At 40.4% G+C, this 25,312-nt stretch overlaps 1 protein-coding gene across 1 annotated transcript in view; it reads right to left on the bottom strand.

Moving 5' to 3' along the window:
* The window catches only part of NEBL (nebulette), a gene marked incomplete at both ends in the record, with an annotated part of 126,094 nt that overhangs the window by 96,111 nt on the left and 4,671 nt on the right, over positions 1–25,312 (bottom strand). The window contains 3 exon segments of the mRNA XM_080716878.1: positions 4,624–4,734; positions 19,023–19,133; positions 22,073–22,177. Of these exon segments, the coding sequence (XP_080573004.1) occupies positions 4,624–4,734; positions 19,023–19,133; positions 22,073–22,177 (327 nt within the window).

A 25,312-nucleotide genomic window follows, 5' to 3' on the forward strand; every position in this document is an offset into this window, starting at 1 on the left:
TCGATCTTCTAATAAAGTAAAATATGTCATGTCTAGAATAATTTATCATTGTTATCATCATTGCTTATAAGTTATTTTATATATATTTGGTCCTGGGGATCAAGCATAGGGGCATCCTCCCTCTGAGCTATGCCCCCAGCCCTTCGTTTTGTTTAGTTTTGAAACAGGATCTTGCTAGGATGCTGAGTGGCGAAGTTGCTGAGGCTGGTCTCGAACCTGCAATCCCGTCTCAGCCTTCCAAGTACTGAGATGATAAGAAGGCACCACCCCACCCAGCTTTATTTTATATTTTATGTCAGTTTTCTTATTCGTGGTTTAGTTTGATCACCACCACATTCTTGAGGAGAGAAGGGGTACTAATGGTTCTGCTGAGTGAACAGGAGCACTAACAATCCCATACCATGGAGTCCTAAAGCACTGCCCCTCTACATCTCATGGGGGAACACGTGGAGTCATAAATGGTTTTACCAGTATCATTTTACTGATCCGTCTTCAAGCTTTTTCGCTTCCTGATAGAACAGGAATTTGCCTACTCATAGGTTTGTATGAATTTTAAGACAGTACATACATCATTCTTGAACGTTGAAGTCTCTTTTTTTTCCCCTGCTGACTGCTTCTTTTAATACGTGTTGAGTTGGTCACTAATACAACTCTTTGGAGCAGATGGCCAGTCCAATTTCATCACGAGCCTGTGTAGACGACACTACTTATAAAACTTAAAATGGCAATTTAAGATTTATTTGACTTCCTTCAGAACTATTGACCTTCATGTCTCTGATAAGATTGATGAAAGCTAGTAATGTAATTGAAGTTTTCATTACCAGCCCATCTTTAGGGGCAAATCCTGGAATGGAATAGCTCCAGTTTCTCTAATTACATTAAAAAAATTTGACAGGGGTATATCCCTTAATATACAAAAGGATTTAGACTGGCTGTTTTTAATCAACTTTTTATTATTATATCAATGAGATATGTTTGGGAACCTTCTGAATATGCGTTTCTGACCTAAACAGTTTTTCGTATTAATTTCATATTGACTTGGCCCTTTTATAAACTAAACCTCTTTTAATTGTTCCAGATTAACTATGATATCACCCTTAACTCTCAAATCAGCCATCAGAAACTGAAACAGGATCAGATACGTCTAATATTTTACCGAGTGGCAGGGTGCTTTACACATATTAACTAATTATTTTATTTACTACTTGCAAGAGCCCTGGGAGATATCAATGTCTTCATTTTATAAATGAGAAAACCAAAAGATAGAGATTTGGGGTAATTTGTCCACATTCATCTGCACAGCAGATAAAGCAAGCATTTTAAACATGGTTTGGCTCCAAACTCTCTTTCTCCTGGCTGCTATAGTGGAAGATATTCTGAGAAATATTCCCCCCTTTTCTGTAAATTCTGGAGTGATAAAGACACTACTGTCCCCATAATACCCTTCTCCTTAGACACCTAAGTTATTCAGAGGTAAGGATTCTATTGGACAGTCATAAAGAATCCTCTCTCCCTCATTTGCTTACTCGTATACCTGAAAGTATAAGGCAGAGAAAGATTCTAAATGAAAAATCACACCCTGAAATGGTTTAGATTTAGAATGTCCCCCTAGCCCTCGTGGAAACAAGGTGGTGATGTTGGAGGAGGGGCTCGCTTGGTAAGGAGGGGTTCCTGGGGTGTGGCCTCGGGGGCTGCATCCGGCCTCTTCTCCCCCTGCTTTTCTCAAGCTTCCGGCCTCCGTGATGTGAGCAGGGTCTCACAGTCCCCCTCTCTGCTTCTGGCTGCCACATCTTGAGCTCCACAGATCCAGCCTGACATGGACTGAACTCTAAAATCTCCAAAAAGCATGAGCAAATAAGTCTACCTTATTCTAAGTTGTATGGTCAGTTGTTTTGAGTTAGGACAGCAAGAAGGTTGACTAAAATACCCCCCTTTCACCCACTACTGACCACTCTAATGGAAGATATAATCAGAAAGGAGGCAAAAATTAAAAGCTCTGCACCACGATTGCCCCAATTTCTTTGCTCACTAATGGAACTTAGAAAGCTGACTTGGTTTTGGCAGCAAGAGAAAAAAGGTGGGCAAAGACACCAACTTTCATTGTTTTCAGGTTGAGTGGTCTCTCATATAATACATTTTTATTTTGAATTAAGTCATTGATAGAGGGCAAAGTGCCATTCCATATTACAAAAAGATACACTGCTGTAAGTTTTCTTGGGCTGAAGCTTTATGAGACATAGGGTTTTGTCTTTTACGGAGAGTCTGCAGATCCACCTACTAAACCAGGAGAGGTACACACTAGCTCTCCTGGCATTTTAAGACCTATGTTTAAGTTTCATATTGTAGGGACAACCAATGTATTATTCTACGTGGCTTGACTGGAGAAGTACTAACTGCTTCAAAGGTAGAATACAAATGTCATTCTCATTGTAAATCTGAGTAAATAGTCTTAAACACTTCCTAAATCCTATTATATGTACAAACTTTGCATGTAAAGGTTGATCTAGGCCAGCAGAGGAGTAAAAGTAAACATTTCCTTTTCCCGTAAGTACACAATATTGAGTGGAGGAGAAAGGGCTTTCTACTCTATTCCCTCAACCCCTCAATCAAAGACCTAATAATAGGGCTGAGTTCTATGATAAGGAAGTCCCGTATTTAAATTTCATTAAATTATACAGTTAGAAAAAGCCTTCCAGGAATCCATGTAACATCAGCCCTACCCGGGGCACTTGCCCACTCTTCTACCCTGGCTGTTTATATGAGTCCAAGGTTCCCTTGGATAGTAGAAACTCAGTGGAAAATACTGGGAACTCAGAGTGTCTAGGTTATCCGTTCCTGCAGCACATCTGGATTCTAGTGATAACTCATGGTTGCAGCAGAGAGGTGGCTTTGGAGTTTGACACTTGAGTCTTATCTGTACCTACAAAACTGCAATCAGTGCTGGGTTTCTGTAAGAATTGAAAATGAGTCGGGTGTGACAGCACATGACTGTAATCCTACTACTTTGGACAGAAGGATTGCAGGTCTGAAGACAGCTTTACAACATAGTGAGACCCTGTTGTAAACAAACAAAAAATAAAAAGGGCTGAAGTTGTAGTTCAGAGGCAAAATGCCTCAGGTTCAATCTCCAGTAACATATACAAACACATACAAGCCTTAGTCTCACCTTAAAATAACAGCCCTGCTGATAAATACATGCATGTAGCTTCCACACCTCCTGCCAGTCTTAAGTTATCACAGAGACATGTATCAGCATATGTTTACACATGTGGGTTAGACTGTCAACCTTACTCTTGTTTTTATGTAAGCACTGACCTATTATATTACTATTTAGTTATTTACTTACTTAGTCTGGATATTGGGGATAGAACCCAAGGGTATTCTATCTCTAAGCTACACCCTGAGCCCTTTAAAAAATTTTTTATAAATTTTGAAACAGAAGAACTGGACATCGTGGCACACACTTGTAATCCCAGTCCCTGGGAGTCTGAGACAGGAAGAGCATGGGTTTGAGGCCAGCCTCAGCTACTTAGTGAGTCCTTCTGCAACTTAGTGAGACCCTGTTTCAAACTAAAGAATATAAACTAGGGCTGGGAGTATACCTCGGAGGTAGAATGCCCCTGGGTTCAATTCCCAGTACTGCAAAAAAATAAATTGAAACAAGGTCTAACTAGATTGCTAAGGGTCTAGATAAGTTGCTAAGGCTGGTCTTGAACCTGCAATGCACCTGTCAAATACTGTTACCATCTTGCAAAGGACACTCTGCATCTCTAGGACCTGGAGGCACAGTCAGCAAAATTCCTTCAGTAAGTAAAAGGATGATGAGGTCGGACAGACTCTGCATGAGACGGTAAGAACAGATTGGGAACCTTGCCAAGAAAGGGAGTTTCTTAACCTAACATGGAGAGACATTTTATGAAATTCTAACCCACCAACAGTCCATACATTTCTTCTGGAAAGCAGAGAATTCACAATGAAGGGCAAATGAGCTTCTGCTATCCTTTCTGTGAGGTCACCAGGAGAATGGGGCTGTCTACATAAATGCATGAAAGCCTCCATGGACCAGGAACTTAGACTCAAAGAAGAAATTCATTTTCAACTGGATAACTTCCTTCCTCTTGGCATATTTTTGAAAAGCAAACATTAAGCACCTTTGTTTTCCTATTTTGTATCTATTGGCCTTAAATTTAATAATTTGATCCCCACGAGCATTACAAAAGAAAGAGCAGCGGGTGCGAGCTACCAGTGTTCGTGACTGATCCTCCTGAGGGTCACTGATGGCTGGTATTTCTGCTCCTGTGTGTCTAGACTGAAGACTATGAGCTGCAGTGCCAAGTCAATGAAGCCCTGGACATGTTACTAATCCAGTAGAACAAAGAACCCAAATTTGTCTTCTTCAAAGCAAAATTTTCAATGCCCAACAACTCAAAGATATTCCACAAGGTCAACTGTCTTCATCAGAAGGTTGAATGTTTACCATCTGAACAATGCAGGTGTATCTCTTATTGATAAGGGAGCAGCAGGATAGAAGTGCTGTGATATTTAAATCTGAACTAAACAATCACACTTCCTATGTGAGCTAACTAAAGCCTTCCAGAATATGCTGATACAGGTGTTCCTTACGTTACTCTGGTGTTTGTTGACCTCCATGGCATGCTTGACCTCGGGCGGCTCCTTCATGTGGGCATAGTCTGAGAATCCTCTGGCAGCAGTGTGCTTTTGCTTGTAGGCAACCTTTAAGAACACAAGTACGCATTAGGAGCCACACAGCGCAGGGACCATAGCTCAGCGGTAGAGCACAATACCAGGGGTTCCATCCCCAGCATCACCAAGAAAAGAAAGGTTTTTATAATCCTGTAGAGCTATATGAAATTCCAACCTGTTGTATTCCAGTGTTCTGCTAGGATTTTACATATTTAAATGCCATGACTGACAGAGAAATTTGCCTGAGCCTCCCTAACAAGAAAATATACATAATGCTCTCATTTTTGTACTTTAAGATTCCTAATTCTAACTCTGTCATTTACTTCAAAATATCCTTGAACAAAAGATTAAATATTCAATTCTATTCATGTAGTTTAAACCTCACGTAGAGTTGTAGAAATTGTCCACATCTGGGAACTTTCACATATAAATATTCAAGGTTTAAATGTTAAAAATTGAGTAGGTAGGGGGAAATTGGAGAATATTTAAAATTACTTGGTTTTCTTTTTTTTTTCTCTCTACTGGGGATTGGACCCAATGGCATTCTACCTCCAAGTTACACCCCCAGCCCTTTTTATATTTTATTTTTAAAAAGGTCTTACTAAGTTGCTGAGGCTGGCCTTGGACCTGTCTCAGCTTCCCAAGTACTGGGATTACAGGTTTGTACCACTATGCCTGACTCTAAAATTACTTGTTAAAAAAAAAGGTTCTTCCAGGCATGGTGGCACATGCTTGTAATCCCAGTATTCAGAAGCTGAGACCAGAGGATCATGGTTTGCGGACAGCCTCAGCTACTTAGCGAGGCCCTTTGCAACTCAGTGAGACCATTTCAAAAATAAAAAGACAAAAAATGAGGGTTGGGGATGTAGCTTAGAGGTACAATGCCCCTGAGTTCCATCCCCAGTACCCCCCAAAATAAAATAAAATAAAATAAAAGGTTCTGATTTTATGTAGACACAGCTATATTATAAACCTCATTAAATGCCCAAACCTTCAAGAGAAAATACAATGTGTAGACAAAATTCTCACACATGGCAAGCCTTGTTCTCTCTGAACATCACACCCATACCAACCACTACTAATCACCATGCTAATTTTGTTCCACACTGGACGGGGATGGATGGGGGGTACAGAAGAGACACAACTCCTAAGTACATGTAATGACCACACTTGACAACAAAGTTGAAAATTAAAGATCCTGAGGACAGCAACCAAGTTATCCTCTCCATCTCTATTCATACCCTTATTCATTTATCTGTGTCACAATTTTCAATTTTTTTTTGTTTAACTTCTATCGAATTATTTATTGTGTGCTTTCCCTCCTGAATGTAACTGTCCCGTTTTCTGAATCCTCAGAGCCTAGAATATTATCTGGTTAAAAAAAAAATTAGCATCAGTGAATATCTGCTCAGTGAACGAGTCAATAAATGAAAGAATAATGATGAATGGGAACAAGACAATAATGAACAAAGCAATGGAAAAATTAATTTTAAAATATATTAATGATAAAGGCATGCTGAATAGAATTGAAATTTCATGAGAAAATAAAGGCAACGTAACAAGCATTCTAATGGTGTTCAGCAAGAACAAAACGAGGTCTACATTTCAATGAGAAGAGAATGTATTTAAGGAGAAGTCTTTCCCCCCTGAGCTCCTTGAGAGCTGGGTCTCTATCAGAGACATCTGTTGAGTCCTGAGCCCACCGCAGAGAGCAACTCAGAGCAGAATGCAAAGAACACTTAGTGAATGGGTGAAAAAATCAGTTATTCCAAACTTCTCATAAACTTATTCCCTCCTATTTCTTTTATAAACAGAATTAACCACCCATTTATTTAACTTAGATAATATACCTATCAAAAGGATTAAAATAATTGAGTGCAATGTTTACAAATAATTACTCTTACCATCCGATAAAACCCCACTAGTCCCATGATCAATGTTCCCCACTTCGTTTTTCTTTAAAACTTTTATTGAAAGATAACTCAGTCTCAAATATCACAGTCTCTAAAATTTTATTTATTTAATTTGCACGCATGTGGTGCTAGGGATTGAACCCAGGAGCATTCTACCTCTGAATTATACTCCCTAGCCCTTTTCATTTTTTATTTTGAAACGGAGTCTTGTGAGGTTGCTAAGAGCCTCACTAAATTGCTGAGGGTGGTCTCGAACCTGTGGTCCTCTTGTCTTATGCTACCAAGTTCTGCGATTATAGATGTGCACCATCACACTCAGCTCTGGTCTAAATTTTGAAAACTCTGATTGAAAGTTCTTCCTTTAACTAAACTGCAATCTGTCTCCCCGTTGCTAGGTCTCCACGGCCACGGAGAAAGCCTAGTTCACAGCACAGAGTTTCCAGGCGACAGCCATGAGGGACTGCCTGGGGGCTGACTTCTGGTCACCTCAGTCTCTCGTAATCCTAATAGAATCACCTCATTTAATCCAGGCTATTATCTTCCTCCTGCTAAATGTGAGGATGTATCCACAGGTCATGACGTTTCCTTTTGGATGGTGATGGGATTCCTGTCAATTAATGCTCATAAGCCTTACTCTGTCCCTCCGGGCCAGGTTCCCACGCCCAGCCCTACATGCTCGGTGGATCGCCAGGACTCAAACGCGGTGCCTCGTCTTATTCCAGGTGTAATACATCTTGCCGCGGTCTGTCCATTCATTTACTCCATCGAGGTATCTAATTCTCATGAACATGTCTTCACATTTTCACCAATTACTTATGCTAAATGGAAACCCCTTAAGAGCCCCTGGGAGAAAGTCCATTATCTCAGACCTATTATATTTTATAAGTCTGAGGGGAGGGTGGGGGAGTTTCACGGCTGGCAAAGTCTATATAAGGCAAAAAAAAAAAAAACTTCTATATGATTTGTTCCTTCCTCTTAAATAGGGAGAGCTGGCTAACATACGCATTGTCTATTTTTTTTATATGTTGTATTGGAGACTGATGGTCCTACTTGTGCCTTTATAAACATAACCGACACAGCCGATCATTTTGTGAGTTATCGTGGACGGGGTGACTCACCCAAGCGCCATTTCGAAGAGCGCTCTTTCTCAGAAGGGCTACCTCATTTTCTACTCACAGCTCTAAAACAGGCATTTCACTTCCAGCTGCTACTTAGAACCACTTAGAATTAGGGCTGCATCATGTTGGAGGGAGCTGCGCTTTAATTCATCCTGTTAATCTTCTTCTTGTTAATCTTCTTCCTTAAAATAGCTAATGGAAAATTATGTCGAGCAAATAAATTTTCGGGTACATTCAATCTCTTAGGATTTTCCATTATTATGTGATATTTCCCTAGAATAAAACCATTTTCTTCACACTGAGATGTGAGATCGCCGTGGTCCTGGACACCGGGAGCATGAAGGGCACTTTTAATAGTCATATATACTTTATATAAAAATGTTTATGTAAGCAATGCAGACATTTACCTTACATATATTATCTCCTAGTAGATTTGTGTGTGTGTGTGGGGGGGTGTCTGGGGATGCAACCCAGGGGTGTTCAACCTCCGAGCTACATCCCCTGCCCTATTTTTATTCTTTATTTTGAAACAGGGTCTCACTAAATTGCGGAGGGCCTCACTAAGTAGCTGAGGCTGTCTGTGAACCACGATCCTCCAGTCTCAGCCTCTCGAGTGCTGGGATTGCAAGTGTGAGCTCCACACTCGGCTTCCTAGTAGATTTTTATGTCCCATATATGCTATGCATACATATTGCCCATGTGTATGTTTAAATTACAGCATACTTTCTACGCACTTCATAGGTAAATGTGCTTTTAGCCCCATACATAGATACCTATGAACTCCTAAACAGAATGCTGTGGCCTCCGTTGATAAAACCACAAGCCCTCACAGAGCTGCTCAGTCTGGATGCCCGTGAGCCTGGTTACTCCTGGGATGGGGGACTGTATACCCTTTTCCTGAAACTGCCACGCTGGGTGAAATCTTACCACTTCCTGGGAAAGGCCATTCCATTTCCAGGTTTCTTTGGGATCTTTATTTATAATCTGGGGGAGGAGAGGGAGGTAAATGGAGTCATTCTATCTCCAAGCTACACTCCAAGCCCTCTTTTATTTTTTTTTATTTTGAAACAGGATGTCACTAATTTGCTGAGAATCTTGCTATGTTGCTAAGATTGGCCTCAAACCCGCAATCCTCCTGTCTCGGCCTCCCAAGTATCCAGTATCTTTGTTAATAAATTTTTGCAAGAGGAAATAGATAATAAAATGGTTTCCTGAAGACACCAGGACTCTCTTTTTAGAGGTATTTCTTCCTATCAGTTATTTTCTACCAGGAAAAACAAATCTAACTAAAATTGCCTTTTGCACACTACTTTGAATTTCAGCATTTAAAAGTATACTTGAACTGTTTAAAAAAAAAAACAGCTTAAAAGTTTGTCAAAAGCTGAGGAGACTTTTTGTTAGAACCCAGAACTCCATTCAATTTGAGAATTCATGTAATATTATATTGAGATTACCCCAACTCTGAAGTGACCTGGACACATACACTATCCATTGCCTGATGGTCAGGGACACTTGCGGTGGCTCTTCCTCTTCCTTGTCTCTCACTGCCAGGCAGACCTGGAGAGTCACAATCCTCCCTTGTTGGAGTACTGGGCACTTCACACACTTTCAACAGTGATAAAAATTGGTGCATGTAAATCTAAACAAATTGTATTAAAATGATGCAAATGTTTGAAAAAAGCACGTTACCAAAATCCAGGTCTTTCTTACTAACATGTTCACAGTCTAATAACAACGAAAATTAGTGCTAATGGAGAGTGCAAGTGTGCCCTAGCGGGATCTATTCTATCACAAGGCGACACAAGCCCACAATAGAAGTGATACCCAAAACCAGTATGACAGACCTCAAGATACCCGATGTGATTGCTCTGTCACGTTCCATACTGCAAGTGTCTATGTTCCCTAGACACGTATGCTATTAGAAGGTGAGAAAGGAGCCCTGCGGGCCTTTAATCCTGGCTACTCAGGTTGGGGAAGGCAGAGGCAGAAATATCTCAGGTTTGAAGCTGAAGTGGACAACGGATCTCAAAGTAAAACAGGAGGGACTGAGAAGTAGCCAAGCATGCTCGAGGCCCTGGGCTCCATTCCCAGCACCAAGAAAGGGAGAGAAGACATGAGGATGCAGATATCTGAAGACTTCCCAAGTAAATATGAAACCAATGCCGGGCGTGGTGGCGCACGCTTGTAATCCCAGCGCTTGGGAGGCTGAGGCAGGAGGATCGCACAGGTTTGAAGCCAGTCTCAGCTACTGAGTGAGGCTCTCAGCAACTTAGTGAGACTCTGTTTCCAAATAAAATATAAAAATCCCCTGGGTTCCACCCCCAGTACAAATATATATATATATATATATATATATATATATATATATATATATATATATATATATATGTATATATATATGTATATATATATATATACACACACACACACACACACACAAACACATAACACATATACCTATATATCTATATATAAACATGGATTCATTTTTTATCTTTACTGCAGACTGTTGCTTGTCCCATATCAAGTGTCGCATTATAATTCTGTGTTTTATAAAGTGGTGCATATTATCAGCAGGAAGCCAGGTGAGCAGGTGTTGGCAGGCAATACGGAGTGCGTGCTGACCGTGATCAGCCAGGCTGAGCCTTCACATCATGTATTCTTAGCTTCATGGGACACAGCTGAGATTAACTTACTGTCAAGTAAGCTACAGTGATGTTTAAATTTGTAATAATGAAGAACTGAAAGATGTTCTGCAAAGGGTAACCATGCTCAGTATTTTGTGAGAATAATCAATTTCAGACTATTTGATAATTATCAAGGTATCTTAAAAATAAAAAGATTCTGAGAAAGAGGTAAGTTTGTTCAATAGGTAAAAGAGGAGTCAGGAAAAGATACAGGGTAGCATGTGGTCATGAACACACACTTTGAGCCAGATCACAGTCCGTACTCCTGCTGGGGCTGCCATTTCCAGGCGGTGTGACCCTGGGCAACTTGCTTAAATTCTCTCCGCTCTGGTTTCCACATCTATAACATCAGGATACCTCATGGGGTTTCCATGGTGATTAAATGACATGAACACATGTTAGAAATGCATAGAACAGCACCCGACACATTGTCAGGACTTCTGTGTGTGGACTGTTGAGACCAGCTATGGAAAGGGAGGCATGGCCTGAGGATATCAGTAAACTCAACAGTCTACTGTGTAAGTGTTTACTGAATCGCTGGTCCTATGCCGAGGGCCTCCCCAAGCACAGGACTAGATGAGGAAGGAGACAGATGGGGTCTCTACTCTTGTGTAGCTGGGAAAAGCGAGTAACAGATTCACAAAGAAACAACAACAAATCAGATTGCAGTATAAAGAAACAAAACAATGAATCAGAAGCCAGAAAAATATTCTATTTTGAAGTTCTTTTTTAAGAAATACAAGATATCAATGCAGTAAGAATGCTTTATGTGTGAAAGTCTTAGAAGGAGAAAAAAATTGTCCCTATATTCCTCTGGATTCTAAAGAAATTTTCAAGCTAACAGTTCTTAAGTTGGTCTGCAACTCAGAATCACTAAAATAGCCACTTCTGCCTGATAGAGGCCCTGCTGGTAACCCGAGAAATCCTAGGTGAGAGGGTGAGCCATGGAGGAGGAAATTCAGGAAGTGTTTGTCTGACAGATGAAGCAGGGACCTATGGAGTCCCGAGTTCAGCCATTATCCCCTGCCCTCCCCCTCCTCCTCCTCTTCTCTCTCTCTTTTTTTTTGTTTTGTTTTTATTTTTGGTGTGTGTGTGTGTGTGTGTGTGTGTGTGTGTGTGTGTTTGTAGTGGTACTAGGGACTACCTCTGAGCTATAATCCTCAGTCTTTTTTATTTTTATTTTGAAACAGAGTCTCACTAGGTTGCTGAGGCTTGTCTTGAACCTGTGACCCTCCTGTCTCAGCTGCGTATTGGGATTGCAGGCATGCACCACCAAGCCTAACTTTCTTTCTATAACTACTGATAGCCTGTTGAAGTGTTCTCCACTTAAGTATCATATGTTAAATCAGAGAATCCATCATTCAGTAGTTGCTACAGACACTAGGGAGGCTGATCCAGGAGGATCACAAGTTTAAGGCCAGCTTGAGCAACTTTGCAAAATCCTGTCTCCAAATAAAAAACTGATAATCATAATAAAAATTGTCGGGGTACAGTTTAGTAGTTTACTCCCCAGCACAACAACAACAACAACAACAACAACAACAAAGAATCTCTGCTTTGTAGACTGACAAAATAAGACTAAAATTATCCATGTCAACACAATACACAGAAGTGTGAATTCAACAGAATCCACAATTCACAACAGTCAAATTATGGAACCAACCTAGCTTTCCATCAACAGATGAATGGGATACAAAATCATGAGGCGAGACTTCCGGGAAGATAGCGACTGAGAAAAGCAGGGTTTATGAGTCCCGCTAACAATCGATCTCTGTTGCCACAAAATCATCACTTTTCATAACCACAAAACACCATCAGCAGAGAAATAAAAACTGTAAATGCAAGGGACAGAGAAAAAGAAGACTAGAAGAACAACCAGAGACCAGAAAAGAAACCAGCCCGCATTGCAGCAGCAGAGCTGCGCCAGCGCCATCTTGCCTCGTAGCACCAGGCTCCAGAGAAGAAAGGGACTCAGAACGGAGCTCAAAACCAGAAAAGAAATACGCCAGCCTCACAGCCAAGGGCGCGACAGCAGCACCATATTGCCAGCAGCTTTGGTGAGTTCACCTGGCCCACAACTGCTCCAGATCAGCACACTCAACAACCCACCAGGCTCCAGAAAAGAAAGGTAAACAAGAAGCTGAAGTGAGCAGCTGTGGATCATTTGGATGTAGTTGAGCAGTTTTTTCAGCGCAAAGAATGTCTAAAACTCCCAGTGGCCAAGTTTAGCACACCCTCCAGTATCAGAATGGAGCTCAAAACCAGAAAGAAATACGCCAGCCTCACACCTGTCGAGGGTGTGGCAGCAACGCCATGTTGCCAGAGGCAGTGGAGAGTTGACCACGCCTGTGACAGCTCCAGATCAGCAGACTCAATAACCGTAAGTGAAATTGCGGCCCCTAAAGGAGAAATCCCAGTACTGCACCCCCGGGGGCATGCGCAGCTTTGATAATCTCCCTGGGTCTGAGATTTTGCAGTCCAACTCAGTGAAGGAGTAGCGGTGGCAGAGATACCACACCTTAGTCGCAGCTGCCCATGGGAAAACGCCCAGTCCGGCACCCCTACGGTCTCGCGAAGCCTCGATTCACTCCCTGGGTCTGAGACTTTGCGATACAACCCAGTAAAGGAGTAGTGGTGACTGAGATTACCACAGACTTCAAATCCAGAGCACCCTAAGTGAGGTCGTAGTGACCCAGGGAAGAACCAGAGAAGGCACGAACGTCTGAAATCATGGGAAAGAGGAATAAGAATGGAGCAATGAACGCCCACGACCCCACAACATCAGAACCTGATAACACAGAAATTCAGAGATCTTCAGAAGATCAGGAATATAAATGTAGAAATAATAAGGAACTTTGAAAAGAATTTAGAGAGAGTTTAAAAGAAATAAAGGATGCAATCATTGAAGTAAAGGCCTCAATTCAAAGTATAAACAATCAATTAGACACATGGAGAATAGAGTCTCGGTACTAGAAGATGATCCCTCCAAAAAATGAACGCATAGTTTAAAATTTAGGGAAAAAAAATCTGCCAGCAGGAATGTGACATTGAAGAAATATGGGCCCATTTTAAGAGAGCTAACCTAAGAATAATTGGAATAGAGGAGGGAAAAGAAGGTGAAACTAAAGGGACCAACAATCTCTTCAAGGAAATAATAGCAGAAAATTTTCTAAACATAGAGCAAGAGGTTGACGCACAGATCCAGAAAACTTATAGAACTCAAGGAGATTAGCTACAAAGAAGAAATGGGTAATACACGCCAGAACCAGAGAAGCAAGATTTCCCATCCAGCAGACAACTAAGCAAAGAAGAATAAACAGTATCTCAAACAGAAATAAGATCTTAACATGCTAGGAATTGAAAATTATCTCTCTACAATCACACTGAATGTAAATGGCTTCAACTCCCCAATAAAAAGACATAAAGTAGCAAAATGTATTAAAAACCAGAATCCATCCATCTGCTCCTTACAAGAAACACACCTTACAAGTAAAGATAGGAACAAACTCAAGGCAAAGGGCTGGAGCAAGGTAATCCATGCTAATGTAATTCAAAGGCAAGCAGGAGTAGCAACTATGATATCAGACAAGTTAGACTTCAAACCCAAACTTATTAGAAGAGACAAAGAAGGTCATATTTTACTGGTAAAAGGAATAATCCAGCCAGAGGAAATAACAATAATCAACATCTATACCCCAAACATAGGTGGAGCTACTTTCGTAAATCAAAATCTTTGTGACATGAAGTCACACATAAATCCCAGTACAATAATACTGGGACACTTCAACACACCTCTCACAACATTAAACTGATATTCCAGACAAAAGGTCAGTAAAGATGCCTCAGAACTAAAGAACACCATTAATCAAATGGACCTGTTGGACACCTATAGAATATTTCACCCAACTACAGTGGAGTTTACATTTTTCTCAGCTGCTCACAGAACCTTCTCCAAAATAGATCACACACTGGGATACAAAATGAGCACTAGCAAATTTAAAAAATGTTACATACTTCCATGTGTCACTTCAGACCATAATGGAATGAAACTAGAAATCAACTATAAGAAGACCTACAGAAACAACATAAACGTGGAGACTTAACAGCACACTTCTGAATGAAGAATGGGTCATAGAAGATGTAAGAGGTGAAATCAAGAAATTTCTAGAAACAAATAAAAATAAAGATACAACATACCCAAACCTCTGGGACACTTTGAAGGCAGTATTAAGAGGAAAATTTATAGTGCCAAGTGCTCACATAAGAAAAACAGAAAATCTTCAAATAACCTAATGACACACCTCAAAGCCCTTGAAAAGCAGGAACAATCGAACCCCAAAACCAGTAGAAGACAGGAAATTACTAAAATTAGAGCAGAAATTAATGAAATAGAGAATAAAAACAATACAGAAAATCAACAAAACCAAAAGCTGGTTTCTTGAAAAAATTAACAAGATAGATAAACCACTAGCCAACCTAACTAAAAAAAAGAGAGAGAATCAACCCAAATTATGAAGATAAGAGATGAAAAAGGAGACATTACTACTAACATTGTAGAAATCCAGGGGATTATCAAAAATTACTTTGAAAACTATACTCCAACAAAATGGAAAATCTGGAGGAAATTGACAACTTCCTAGATGAATACAACCTTCCTAAACTGAGTCAAGAAGATATAGAAAACTTAAACCAAACAATAACAATCAACAAGATTGAAACAGCAATAAAGAGCTTATCATCAAAGAAAAGTCCAGGACCAGATAGTTTTCCAAGTGTCCTATAAAACCTTTATAGAAGAGCTAACCCCAATACTCCTCAAACTATTTCGTGAAATAGAAAAAAGTGGGACTCTCCCAAATACATTCTATGAAGCCAAAATCACACGAGTACCCAAACCAAATAAAGACAGTTCAAGGAAGGAAAACTACAGGCCTATATCTCTGATGAACTCGCATGCAAAATTATTAAACAAAATACTAGCAACACGCATTCAAAACCACATAAAAAAAATAATACACCATGACCAGGTAGGGTTCATCCCAGGGATGCAAGGCTGGTTCAACATGCAAATATCAATTCATGTAATTCATCATATAAACAGAATCAAAGACAAAAATCACATGATCATCTCAATAGACGCTGAAAAAGCATTTGATAAAATCCAACATACATTTATGATAAATAAAAAACCACTGTAGAGAATTGGAATAGAAGGAGCATATCTCAACATCATAAAGGCAATCTACAATAAGCCCACCACCAACATCATATTAAATGGGGAAAAACTTCAAGAATTCCCCCTAAAAACAGGAACGAGACAAGGATGTCCATTATCAGCACTTCTCTTCAATATAGTACTAGAGACTCTAGCCAGAGCAATAAGGCAAGAAAAGGAAATCAAAGGAGGACAAATAGGAAAAGAAGAACTCAAGCTTTCACTATTTGCAGATGACATGATACTATATTTAGAAATCCCAACAAGCTCAACCAAAAGGCATATAGAACTGACCAACAAATTCAGCAAAGTCTCTGGATAAAAAAATCAATCTTAAAAAATCAGAAGCTTTCCTGTACACTAACCATAAATCCACTGAAAAAGAAATTCAGAAAACACTTCCACTGAGGATCTCCCACAAAAAAATAAAATATTTAGGAATAATCTTAAACAAGGAAGTAAAAGATCTCTACAAAGAAAATTATAAAACATTGAAAAAAGAAATCGAAGAAGACTTAGAAGATGGAAAGATATTCCATGTTCATGGATTGGGAGAATAAATATAATTAAAATGGCCATCCTTCCAAAAGTGATCTACAGATTCAACACAATGCCCATTAACTACCAAGATCATTCCTCACAGACATAGAAAAATCAGTCCTTAAATTTATTTGGAATAACAAAAAGCCCAGAATAGCCAACGTAGTTCTCAGCAACAAAAACCATGCAGGAGGAATCAAAACACCTGACTTTAAACTATACTACAAAGCCATTGTAATGAAAACAGCATGGTACTGGCACAAAAACAAATACATAGACCAATGGAGCAGAATAGAAGACCCAGAAACAAGTCCATACACTTTCAGCCAATTGATTTTTGACAAAGGGGCCAAAGACATACACTGGAGAAAAGATAGCCTGTTCAACAAATGGTGTTGGCAAAACTGGTTAACCATATGCAGAAAATTGGAAATTAATCCCACTTTCTCACCCTGCACAAGAGTCAATTTAAGATGGATCAAAGACTTGGAAATCAAACCACAGACCTTGAAGCTCCCTGAAGAGGGCATAGGTCCAACACTGCAACACACAGGCACAGACAAACACTTTCTCAACAAGACTCCAAAGGCACAACAAATTAAAAGGCAAATCAATACGTGGGATTGCATGAAACTGAAGAGCTTCTGTTCAGCAAAGGAAACTATCAAGAACTTCAATCGAGAGCCAACAGAATGAGAGAAGATTTTTGCCACCTACCCCTCTGATAGAGGACTAATATCTAGAATATACAGAGAACTCAAGAAACTCAACACTAAGAAAACAAAGCATCCAATAACAAAATGGGCAAACAAACTAAATAGACACTTCACAAAAGAAGAAATTCAAATGGCCAATAAATGCATGAAAAAATGCTCAACATCATTGGCCGTCAGAGAGATGTAAATCAAAACTACCCTGACATTTCACCTAACTCCAACTAGAATGGCAATCATTCGAAACAAACAACAACAAATGCTGGCGAGGATGTGGAGAAGTGGGAACATTGTTGGTGGGATTGCAAATTAGTGCAACCACTTTGGAAAACAGTATGGAGAATCCTCAGAAGAATGGGAACAAATCTACCCTTTGATACAGCAATACCACTTCTGGGTATCTACCCAAAAGAAAGGAAACCAAACTACCAAACTAATGCATGTGTATCTATGTTCACAGCTGCACAATTCACCATAGCCAAACTATGGAACCAGCCAAGATGTCCATCAACAGATGAATGGATTACAAAACTGTGGGATATGTACACAAGGGAATTTTACTCAGCCATTTAAAAAAACTCAATTACATCATTTTCAGGGAAATGGATGGAACTGGAGGACATTATGCTAGGCGAGATTAGTCAGTCACAAAAAATAAGAAATCAGATGCTTTTCCTAATATGTGAGAGCTAAGGAGAAATGGGTCATAGGAGGAACTCTAGATGAAAAAGGAAATCCTATAGAGGAGCAAACAAGACAACCTAAAGGAGGGGATGGGAGGGGGGAAGAAGGAAATTCTCTGAAACATGCAATGTACTTAAACATATCGAAGTCAACCACTAAGCCAAACAAGGGAAGGAGGGATGGGGAGGGAATGGGGTGGGAATTGGGTAGGGGTTAAATCGGTGATGTGTACATGTATGTACACACAAGATTTTTACAACAATATGATGTATGAATAAAATAAACCAATAAAATTTAAAACAAAAACAAAACAAAAAAATCTTTTCATATCCTAAAAGAGTTGTTACAGAGGCCTTGCTCATGCTATTCACTGCTTCAAAATTATGATAGTAACTAGATATAGACATTAATGTTTAAAGCATTAAGCAAGGAGCCATTGTTATTGTGTTACAATTAAAAATATTAATTTATTTCAAAAAAGTAAATGCATAAATAAATAAATGCATAAACACATAGAAACAAAAATTTAAAAAAACAAATTGATGAGGTATTTTTCAGGGAAATGAATGAACCTGGAGAAAATTATGTTAAGTAAGATCAGCCAGTTACAGAAAGGGAAGGGTCATATGTGTTCTCTCATATGGGAAGCGAGGGAGAAACTGAGATACAAGGGAGACTTAATGGAGGAGACACCCCAGCGGAGCGAGGGAGGTGGTCCAGCGGGGGGCGGGGGGTGTAAACATTTCCATTGAAGATATGTACGTACATGTGTGAGAACACCAATGCCAACCACAATATCTCTCACACACACACACTCACACACACACACACTCACACACACTCACACACGGGGGAGGGGGAGGAAGCTCACCACACACTGTGCACATGTGTCACTATCTGAGCTACCTTATGGCTGTGACTCCAGTGCACCCCTAAAATACATTTTAAAAGAGAACAATGAAGCTGGGCGTGGTGGCGCACGCTTGTAATACTAGTATTTGGAGGCTGAGACAGGAGGATCGCAGGTTCATGGCCAGCCTCAGCTACTTAGTGAGGCCCTCTGCAACTTAGTGAGACCCTGTTTCAAAATAAAGATATTTTGAAGATATCTCACTATTGTAGCTCTGGAAATTCTGGGTTTAATCCCCAGGACCACTAAATAAATAAATAAATAAATAAATAAATAAATAAATAAATAAATAATAAATAAATGAAAGAAAGAAAGCAATAAAAGGAAAAGCAGCTACACGTGAGTGGCCGCCCCTGCATGTCCTGTTCGTCTTCTGCCATTCTACCCGTGAGCACAGATGGCCTGGAAGCCAGCTGTTTCTGTTGTTCACTCAGTGTGAAATATCCAAGGTAAACAACTCTTACTGAAATGCTAAATAACTTGTAAAAGGCTCTAAGTTTGATCTACATCGTTACATAGCAATCTGTGACCCACACACCTCGCTCTGAAGCTGGGAAACCTCTCTTGCAAAGACGCTGTCGATGGTGGCCGGCATCCGCTTATAAAGGGAGTTGGACAGGTCAGTCTTGAGTGTGCCCTTGTATTTTGCCTAGGATAAATAAAAGAAAAAAAATCAATTTTTTTCCTACTGTGAATATAAAAAGAAAAAAAACTTTGCTTAGAAACAGAATTGATTTAAAAATCTCCAGACCATTTTAATATTAGATTCTAGATCTGAGGAACATATTCTGAAGAGAGAAATGAACTCAACTTGTGATGAAGAAAGCTTTACAATGAGACACGCAAGAGCATAGAGATGATTCTTCTATCTTACCCCATGCACATATCTAAAGCACAAATCTTGTGGATGCTGACAGGTTCATATATGTGTTTCACCAGCGAAGAACAATCTGAGAACAATGAGATGTGAGCTTGTTCCAGAAAATACAAATCCCTAGAATGTACTATCTAGAACCTAAAGGCATAAAAGAGCTGCTAGCGGCGGGGACGCGGGGGGACAGGAGGGCGCGGGAGTGTTGATCAACATCACCAAAAGAGATTAAAGAAATAAGCTCGGCCATGCATGGTGGTGCAGGCTTCTGATCCCAGCATTCGGGAGGCTGAGACAGGAGGATCGGGGTTCGTGGCCAGCCTCAGTTGTTTACTGAGGCCTTTCACAACTTAGTGAGACCCCAAATAAAGAATAAAAATAAAGAATAAAGAATAAAGAATAAAATAAAGAATAAAGAATAAAAATAAAATAATGAATAAAAATAAAGAATTCAAAATAAAGAATAAAAAATAGGGCTGGGGGTGTAGCTGGAAGGTAGAATTTCCCTGGGTTTCATCCCCAGTACTGCAAAAAAAAAAAAAAAAGAAAAGAAAAAGAAATAAGCTCTGGGCTAGAGCACCGGAGGGCAACTATAGTTTATAAGAACCTATGGTATTATGTGTTTTAGGAATAACTGAAAGGAAGGAGATTGAAAGTTCCCAACACAAGGTAGTGCTAAGGAGAGGGAAGTGTTAATTACCCTGATTTCATCAGTACACAGTGTACACGTATGTTGAAAGGCAAACTGTAGGTCATGAATATGTATAATTATTATATATTAAATCAAAAGAAATTTTAAATGTTTAAGGAGAGGGTCAATTACTCTGGTTTGATCATTACAAACTGGATACATGCATCAAAATTTCACCCGTATCCTATACATTTGTATGATTAAAATAATTTTTTCTTTTTTGTGGCACTTTGTTTTTCGTGGTATTGAGGATTGAACCCAGGGCCATTCTTATTTCTGATCTACGCTCTCAGACCTATTTTATTTTTTTAATTTGGAAACAGGGTCTGGCTAAGTTGCTGAGAGCCTCACTAAATTGCTTGAGGCTGGTCTTAAACCCGTGGCCCTCCTAACTCAGCCTCCCAAGTACTGATGAGTCACCAAGCCCAGCTGGTTAAAGTCGTAATTTTGTCCACATTTCCTCTAGTCAAGTTTTCTCAGCCTCTGCCTGGGACCACCGCGTGGGTGGGGGCTCGCTCGTCTGCTGTTGGAGAATCTCCCACCTCAGTCCTCACTGGCTCCCTGGAAATTCAAGCGTTCCTGGAAAAGACTTGTTTACCACTTCCTATTATGGAAATTCGGTTCCAGGGAGCCCAATAGCTCAGCCACTTGCAATTTTTTACTCAGCAGCTGAAGCTTCAGGAAAAAATAATCAACTGAGAACACCGAGGATTGATCCGCACCAGAGAAATAGCATAGGATGATATAAATAAACAAAACCATTTTTTCTCCTCCTCACTTAGTCGTGTACAGTGTGAGCCTTTTGCTTTCACAATCCTGGGTGTCGTGAAAGAAAATGTATTGATTTTTTTAATCGACTCATGTAACAGATAATATTAAGAACATCATGGCTTTCCCCGAACATAACGCGGGAAACACTAGAGGTCAGTCATCCACAGCACTGCTTTCCTCCGTCTTCTCTCTCTCTCTCCACAGCACGGGAGGCCTGTGGACAGCGCTCTGCGAGGCAAGCTCGTCCCAGCGCTCGGGCAGAGCTCAGGCGTTTTCAGCTGGGAATGTATCATGCGTGTTTTTCACTGTGGTTTCATAATAGCTATCTCTGTTGAGCTGAATTTTACCTGGCTCAAAAAATAATTTAATTTAAAATTCTTTGTCTGGGATACCACATTTTATGGCGGCAGCTAATAAAATTTACTTGTTTCCAAAATGATAACTGTTTAGTACATCCATTAGGAAATCAATAATTTGCTCTGTGCATGCGTGTGTGTGTGTGTGTGTGTGTGTGTGTGTGTGTGTGTGTGTTGCCAGGGATTGAACCCAGGTCCAAAGCTACATCCCAACCCTTTTTATATTAAGTTCTGAAACAGGGTCTTGCCAGGTTGCTGAGTCTGTCCTCAAACCTGTGATCCTCTTGTCTCAGACACGCAAGTACTAGGATTACAGGCCTGCAACACCATATCCAGCTAATAATTTGCATTTTTTGGGAACCCAGTGTTTTCTATTTATTGAATAAAAATATTCCTTTTCAAGAGTAATTCTATATAAGTAAGAAAGGACTGGAGTAAAAACATAAACATATAGTATATAATAAAGTATACTGGCCAGCCGGGCTTGGTGGCGCACGTTTGTAATCCCAGCATTCGGGAGGCTGAGACCTTACAGACAGCCTCAGCTACTTAGTGAGGCCCTCTGCAACTCAGTGAGACCCTGTTTCAAAATAAAGAATAAAAATAGGGCAGGGGGTGTAGCTTGGAGGTCAAATGCCCCTGGGTTCCATCCCCAGACCCACAATAAATAAATAAATAAATAAATAAATAAATAAATAAATAAATAAACAAATTGCCCAAATACAACAAAATATATCAATTCATATAAACTAATTAACCTATTACATAGAATTAGACAATGACCTATATATTGCCAATATTCAGTGGTGCTTTTAAAAATATGCTCCAACTTTATTGCAAAAATTTTATCTATTCAAATAGAAAATCGCTAGTCATTTTTCAGGTTTCTGAGACCTTACCTCTGAAATAAAAGCGCCTACATTTTTAACACGGGTCAGCACAGGAGTGTCAGTCACAGATGTGCACTTGTCCTTAGACCTATTGTACTCTTCTTTATAGTGGATCTAGAAAAAAGAATATTTTGAATATGAGAGAAAGAAGGAAAACACCTGCAATGGCCTTACCTGAAGGCCAGAGAGCTGGGCTGAAAAAGTCCATTCTCTCCAGTAAATACTCAAATGTGGAGCAATCTTTAAAAGAGACAAAGTCAAATAAATAAAAATACAACCTAGGATTGCCTAGGTGACAGGGCACAGCAAGCAAAGACTGTTTCTTTAAATAAGCAAGGGTGCAGTGGTGCATACCTGCCATCTCAGGTACTTGGGAGACTGAGGCAGAGGGGTCACAAGTTCAAGACCAGCCTGAGAAACTTAAAAACTTAAAGCAAAAAATTTAATGCTGGGGGTATAGCTCAGTGGTCGAATACTCCTGGGTTCAGTTTCCAGTACCACAAAAAATTTAGGGTTCCGTTATCCTTAAGGGTCAACACTAGGAATAGCGGGCCACAGACTCCAGGTCCTGTGTGCCCGGCAGAATAACCAAACAGGCTCCATCTTACTCTTCCAAGTATCCAAATTTATTGCCATTTTGAAGCCACTGCCCTTCACAGCTAAGTCTGTGCTCAACCAGAAGCCGCTACCTACCTCAACAAGCAGTCGTGGTAGAGGCCCAAATTAAACAGATGGAGATTCCCATCACTTTATTACATATACATGCTGGTCTGGAGAAATGGGCTTTGATGTGGCCCAAATGGGCTGCCTGTTACTAGCGAATTTCCCCCAATCAAACTTACCCAATTTTTGAACAAACTTTGCCTCCTTCTGCCCCTCCCCTCCCCACAACCACAGCAGAACGTGCCCAGAACGCTGTCCAGGTGGTGGAGATTGTTCCAGGAGGCCCCATTGCTCTCGACAGGAAGACCAGACAAAGAAAGCCCGGGAAGGTTTGGCTGAGAAGGATCCTTTCTTCAGTCAAATTCAAAAGCAAAAAGAATTACAACTTTGTCCTTGGAGAGAGGGCAGGATTGTTCTCTTGGGGGAAGACCCTGGACAGACAGACAAGCCCAAAGAAGTCTGGAAATATGGAGAAGGACTTAAAATATGGCTCTGCGGTCATGCGCATTGCTGCACAATCAGGAAAGGCAAAACTTCAGGGCAGGTGAAGAGCAGGAAAATTGCTAGAAGTCCCACAGTCCCGTAATAAAGTTACGTTTATCTCCCCAAGACTGAATGCTCAGGCTAGAGAAAGTCTCAGTTCAGACAATAAATTACACGGTCTCCCCAATTAAAACCCAAAGTGATGTTTAATTGGCTCAGAGGCCGTGATTAATGTGAATGCCAGACCTCACATTCCATGGAGAATCTGCCATGTGCTAACCTGATCCGAGGGCCCTACTTGACCTGGGGTATCACCAGACACGAATATATTAAGTGAAGTTATTTCAAAATTCTGTAAAACACTGCTGTGACTCCTAGATATTAATGCCCACCCCATTAAACACTAGCTTTATTCATGAAATCAACATGAGAACATATTTATCTTATCTGAGCACTAAATTACTTTTTTCTTCTCAGAGATTAGCCATAATTTTAGGTTCCTGCAAATCTCCCTCCTCAGTCACTAGTAATTAAGTTGTTAATGGCAGTATGATAAATAGTAGGCTATTTTGATCATAAGGAGGGGGAAAAGGGGCCTCCGTTATATAATTAAGTATGAGGGAAAAGGTAGTCTATGATTAGGCTTAAGTTTGACTCGTTATTTTTATCTTTGGCCACCATCTTCCGGACACCCCCACACACCGCACCACAGTGGCATATACAATGTTCAGGAGCTGAGCACCAGGCAAGAGCGAGGCAGTTACCTCCTTTGCTAGGCAGGCAGCCAGTTTAGTCTTAACTGCCAACTGCATTACTTTCTTTGGTCTTCATTAAAGGATGCACACAGCCAGGCGTGGGGGCACACGCTTGTAATCCTAGTTCTTGGGAGGCTGAGACAGGAAAACCTCAGGTTCCCAGCTAGCATCAGCTACTTGGTGAGGCCCTCTGCAACTTAGTGAGACTCTGTTTCCAAATGAAAAGGAAAAAAATAGGTCTGGGGGTATAGCTCAGAGGTAGAGAGCCAGGAGTGGTGGCATAACCCAGTAATCCCAGTACTTGGGAGGCTATCACAAGAGGATTGCAGCTTTGTGAGACTCTGTTTCAAAAGAAAAAAAAAAATTTAAAAGGCTGGGGGTATATCTCAGAAGTAGACTGCCTCTGGGTTCTATAACCAGTAACACACGCACGCGCACGCGCACACACACACACACACACACACACACACACAATTTTTATATTTTTTAATTGAAGGTAAATTTAAAAACTAACCTAAGATCAGCCAGGCATGACGGTGCATGTCTCTAATCCTAGTTCTTAGAATTAAATGCTAAAAAAAAATAAGATAAATTAGAGGAGGGTGTGGTGGTGCAAGCTTCTAATTCTAGTACTTGGGAGGCCGAGACAGGAGGATTGTAGGTTCAAAGCCAGTCTCAGCAACTTAGTGTGGCCATGTTTACACATAAAAAAAATAGAATAAGGCTGGGGACATAGCTGAGAGGCAGAATGTCCCTGAGTTCAATCCTTAGTACCATAATGAATAAATAAATAAATAAATAAACAGATAATATCAGATGGGATGGGGGTATATTTCAGAGGGTGGAATGCCCCGGGTTCAATCCCCATGTGAGCACTGTGAGGTCTGATTGTGAGGTCTGGCCGTGAGGTCTTGTCAGAGAAAACCAACAACAAAGGGACCCAAGAAAAGCTCGAAGACAGACAGACGCCCCTGACCATTACCTGCCCTGAGATGCCCTGGTCACTCGTCCGCCAACCAGTGACATACAAGACTACTCTTAAACCGCCTCCGCTCCTTGCCCCGTACAAAGTCCTTCCTCTGTAAAGAAGGGGGCTCCTGACTCTCACGGACTGTCCTCCCTGCTCAGCTCCCCCCTAGACTTCCCCTCAAATAAAGCCTGTTCTGGTCTGTAGAGCCATTTCCTTTATGCCCTTATTTCCCTGATCCTCCAATTAGAATTAGCATTTAATTCTAAGAACTAGGATTAAGAGGATCGCAGATTCGGGACCCTGTTTCAAAACTAAAAAAATAAAACAGGGCTGGGGGTGTAGATTAGATATAAAATGTTCCTGGGTTCCATTCCAGTA

This window comes from Muscardinus avellanarius (assembly GCF_963383645.1).
Source record: "Muscardinus avellanarius genome assembly, chromosome: 20".
Classification (NCBI taxonomy): Eukaryota; Metazoa; Chordata; class Mammalia; order Rodentia; family Gliridae; genus Muscardinus; species Muscardinus avellanarius.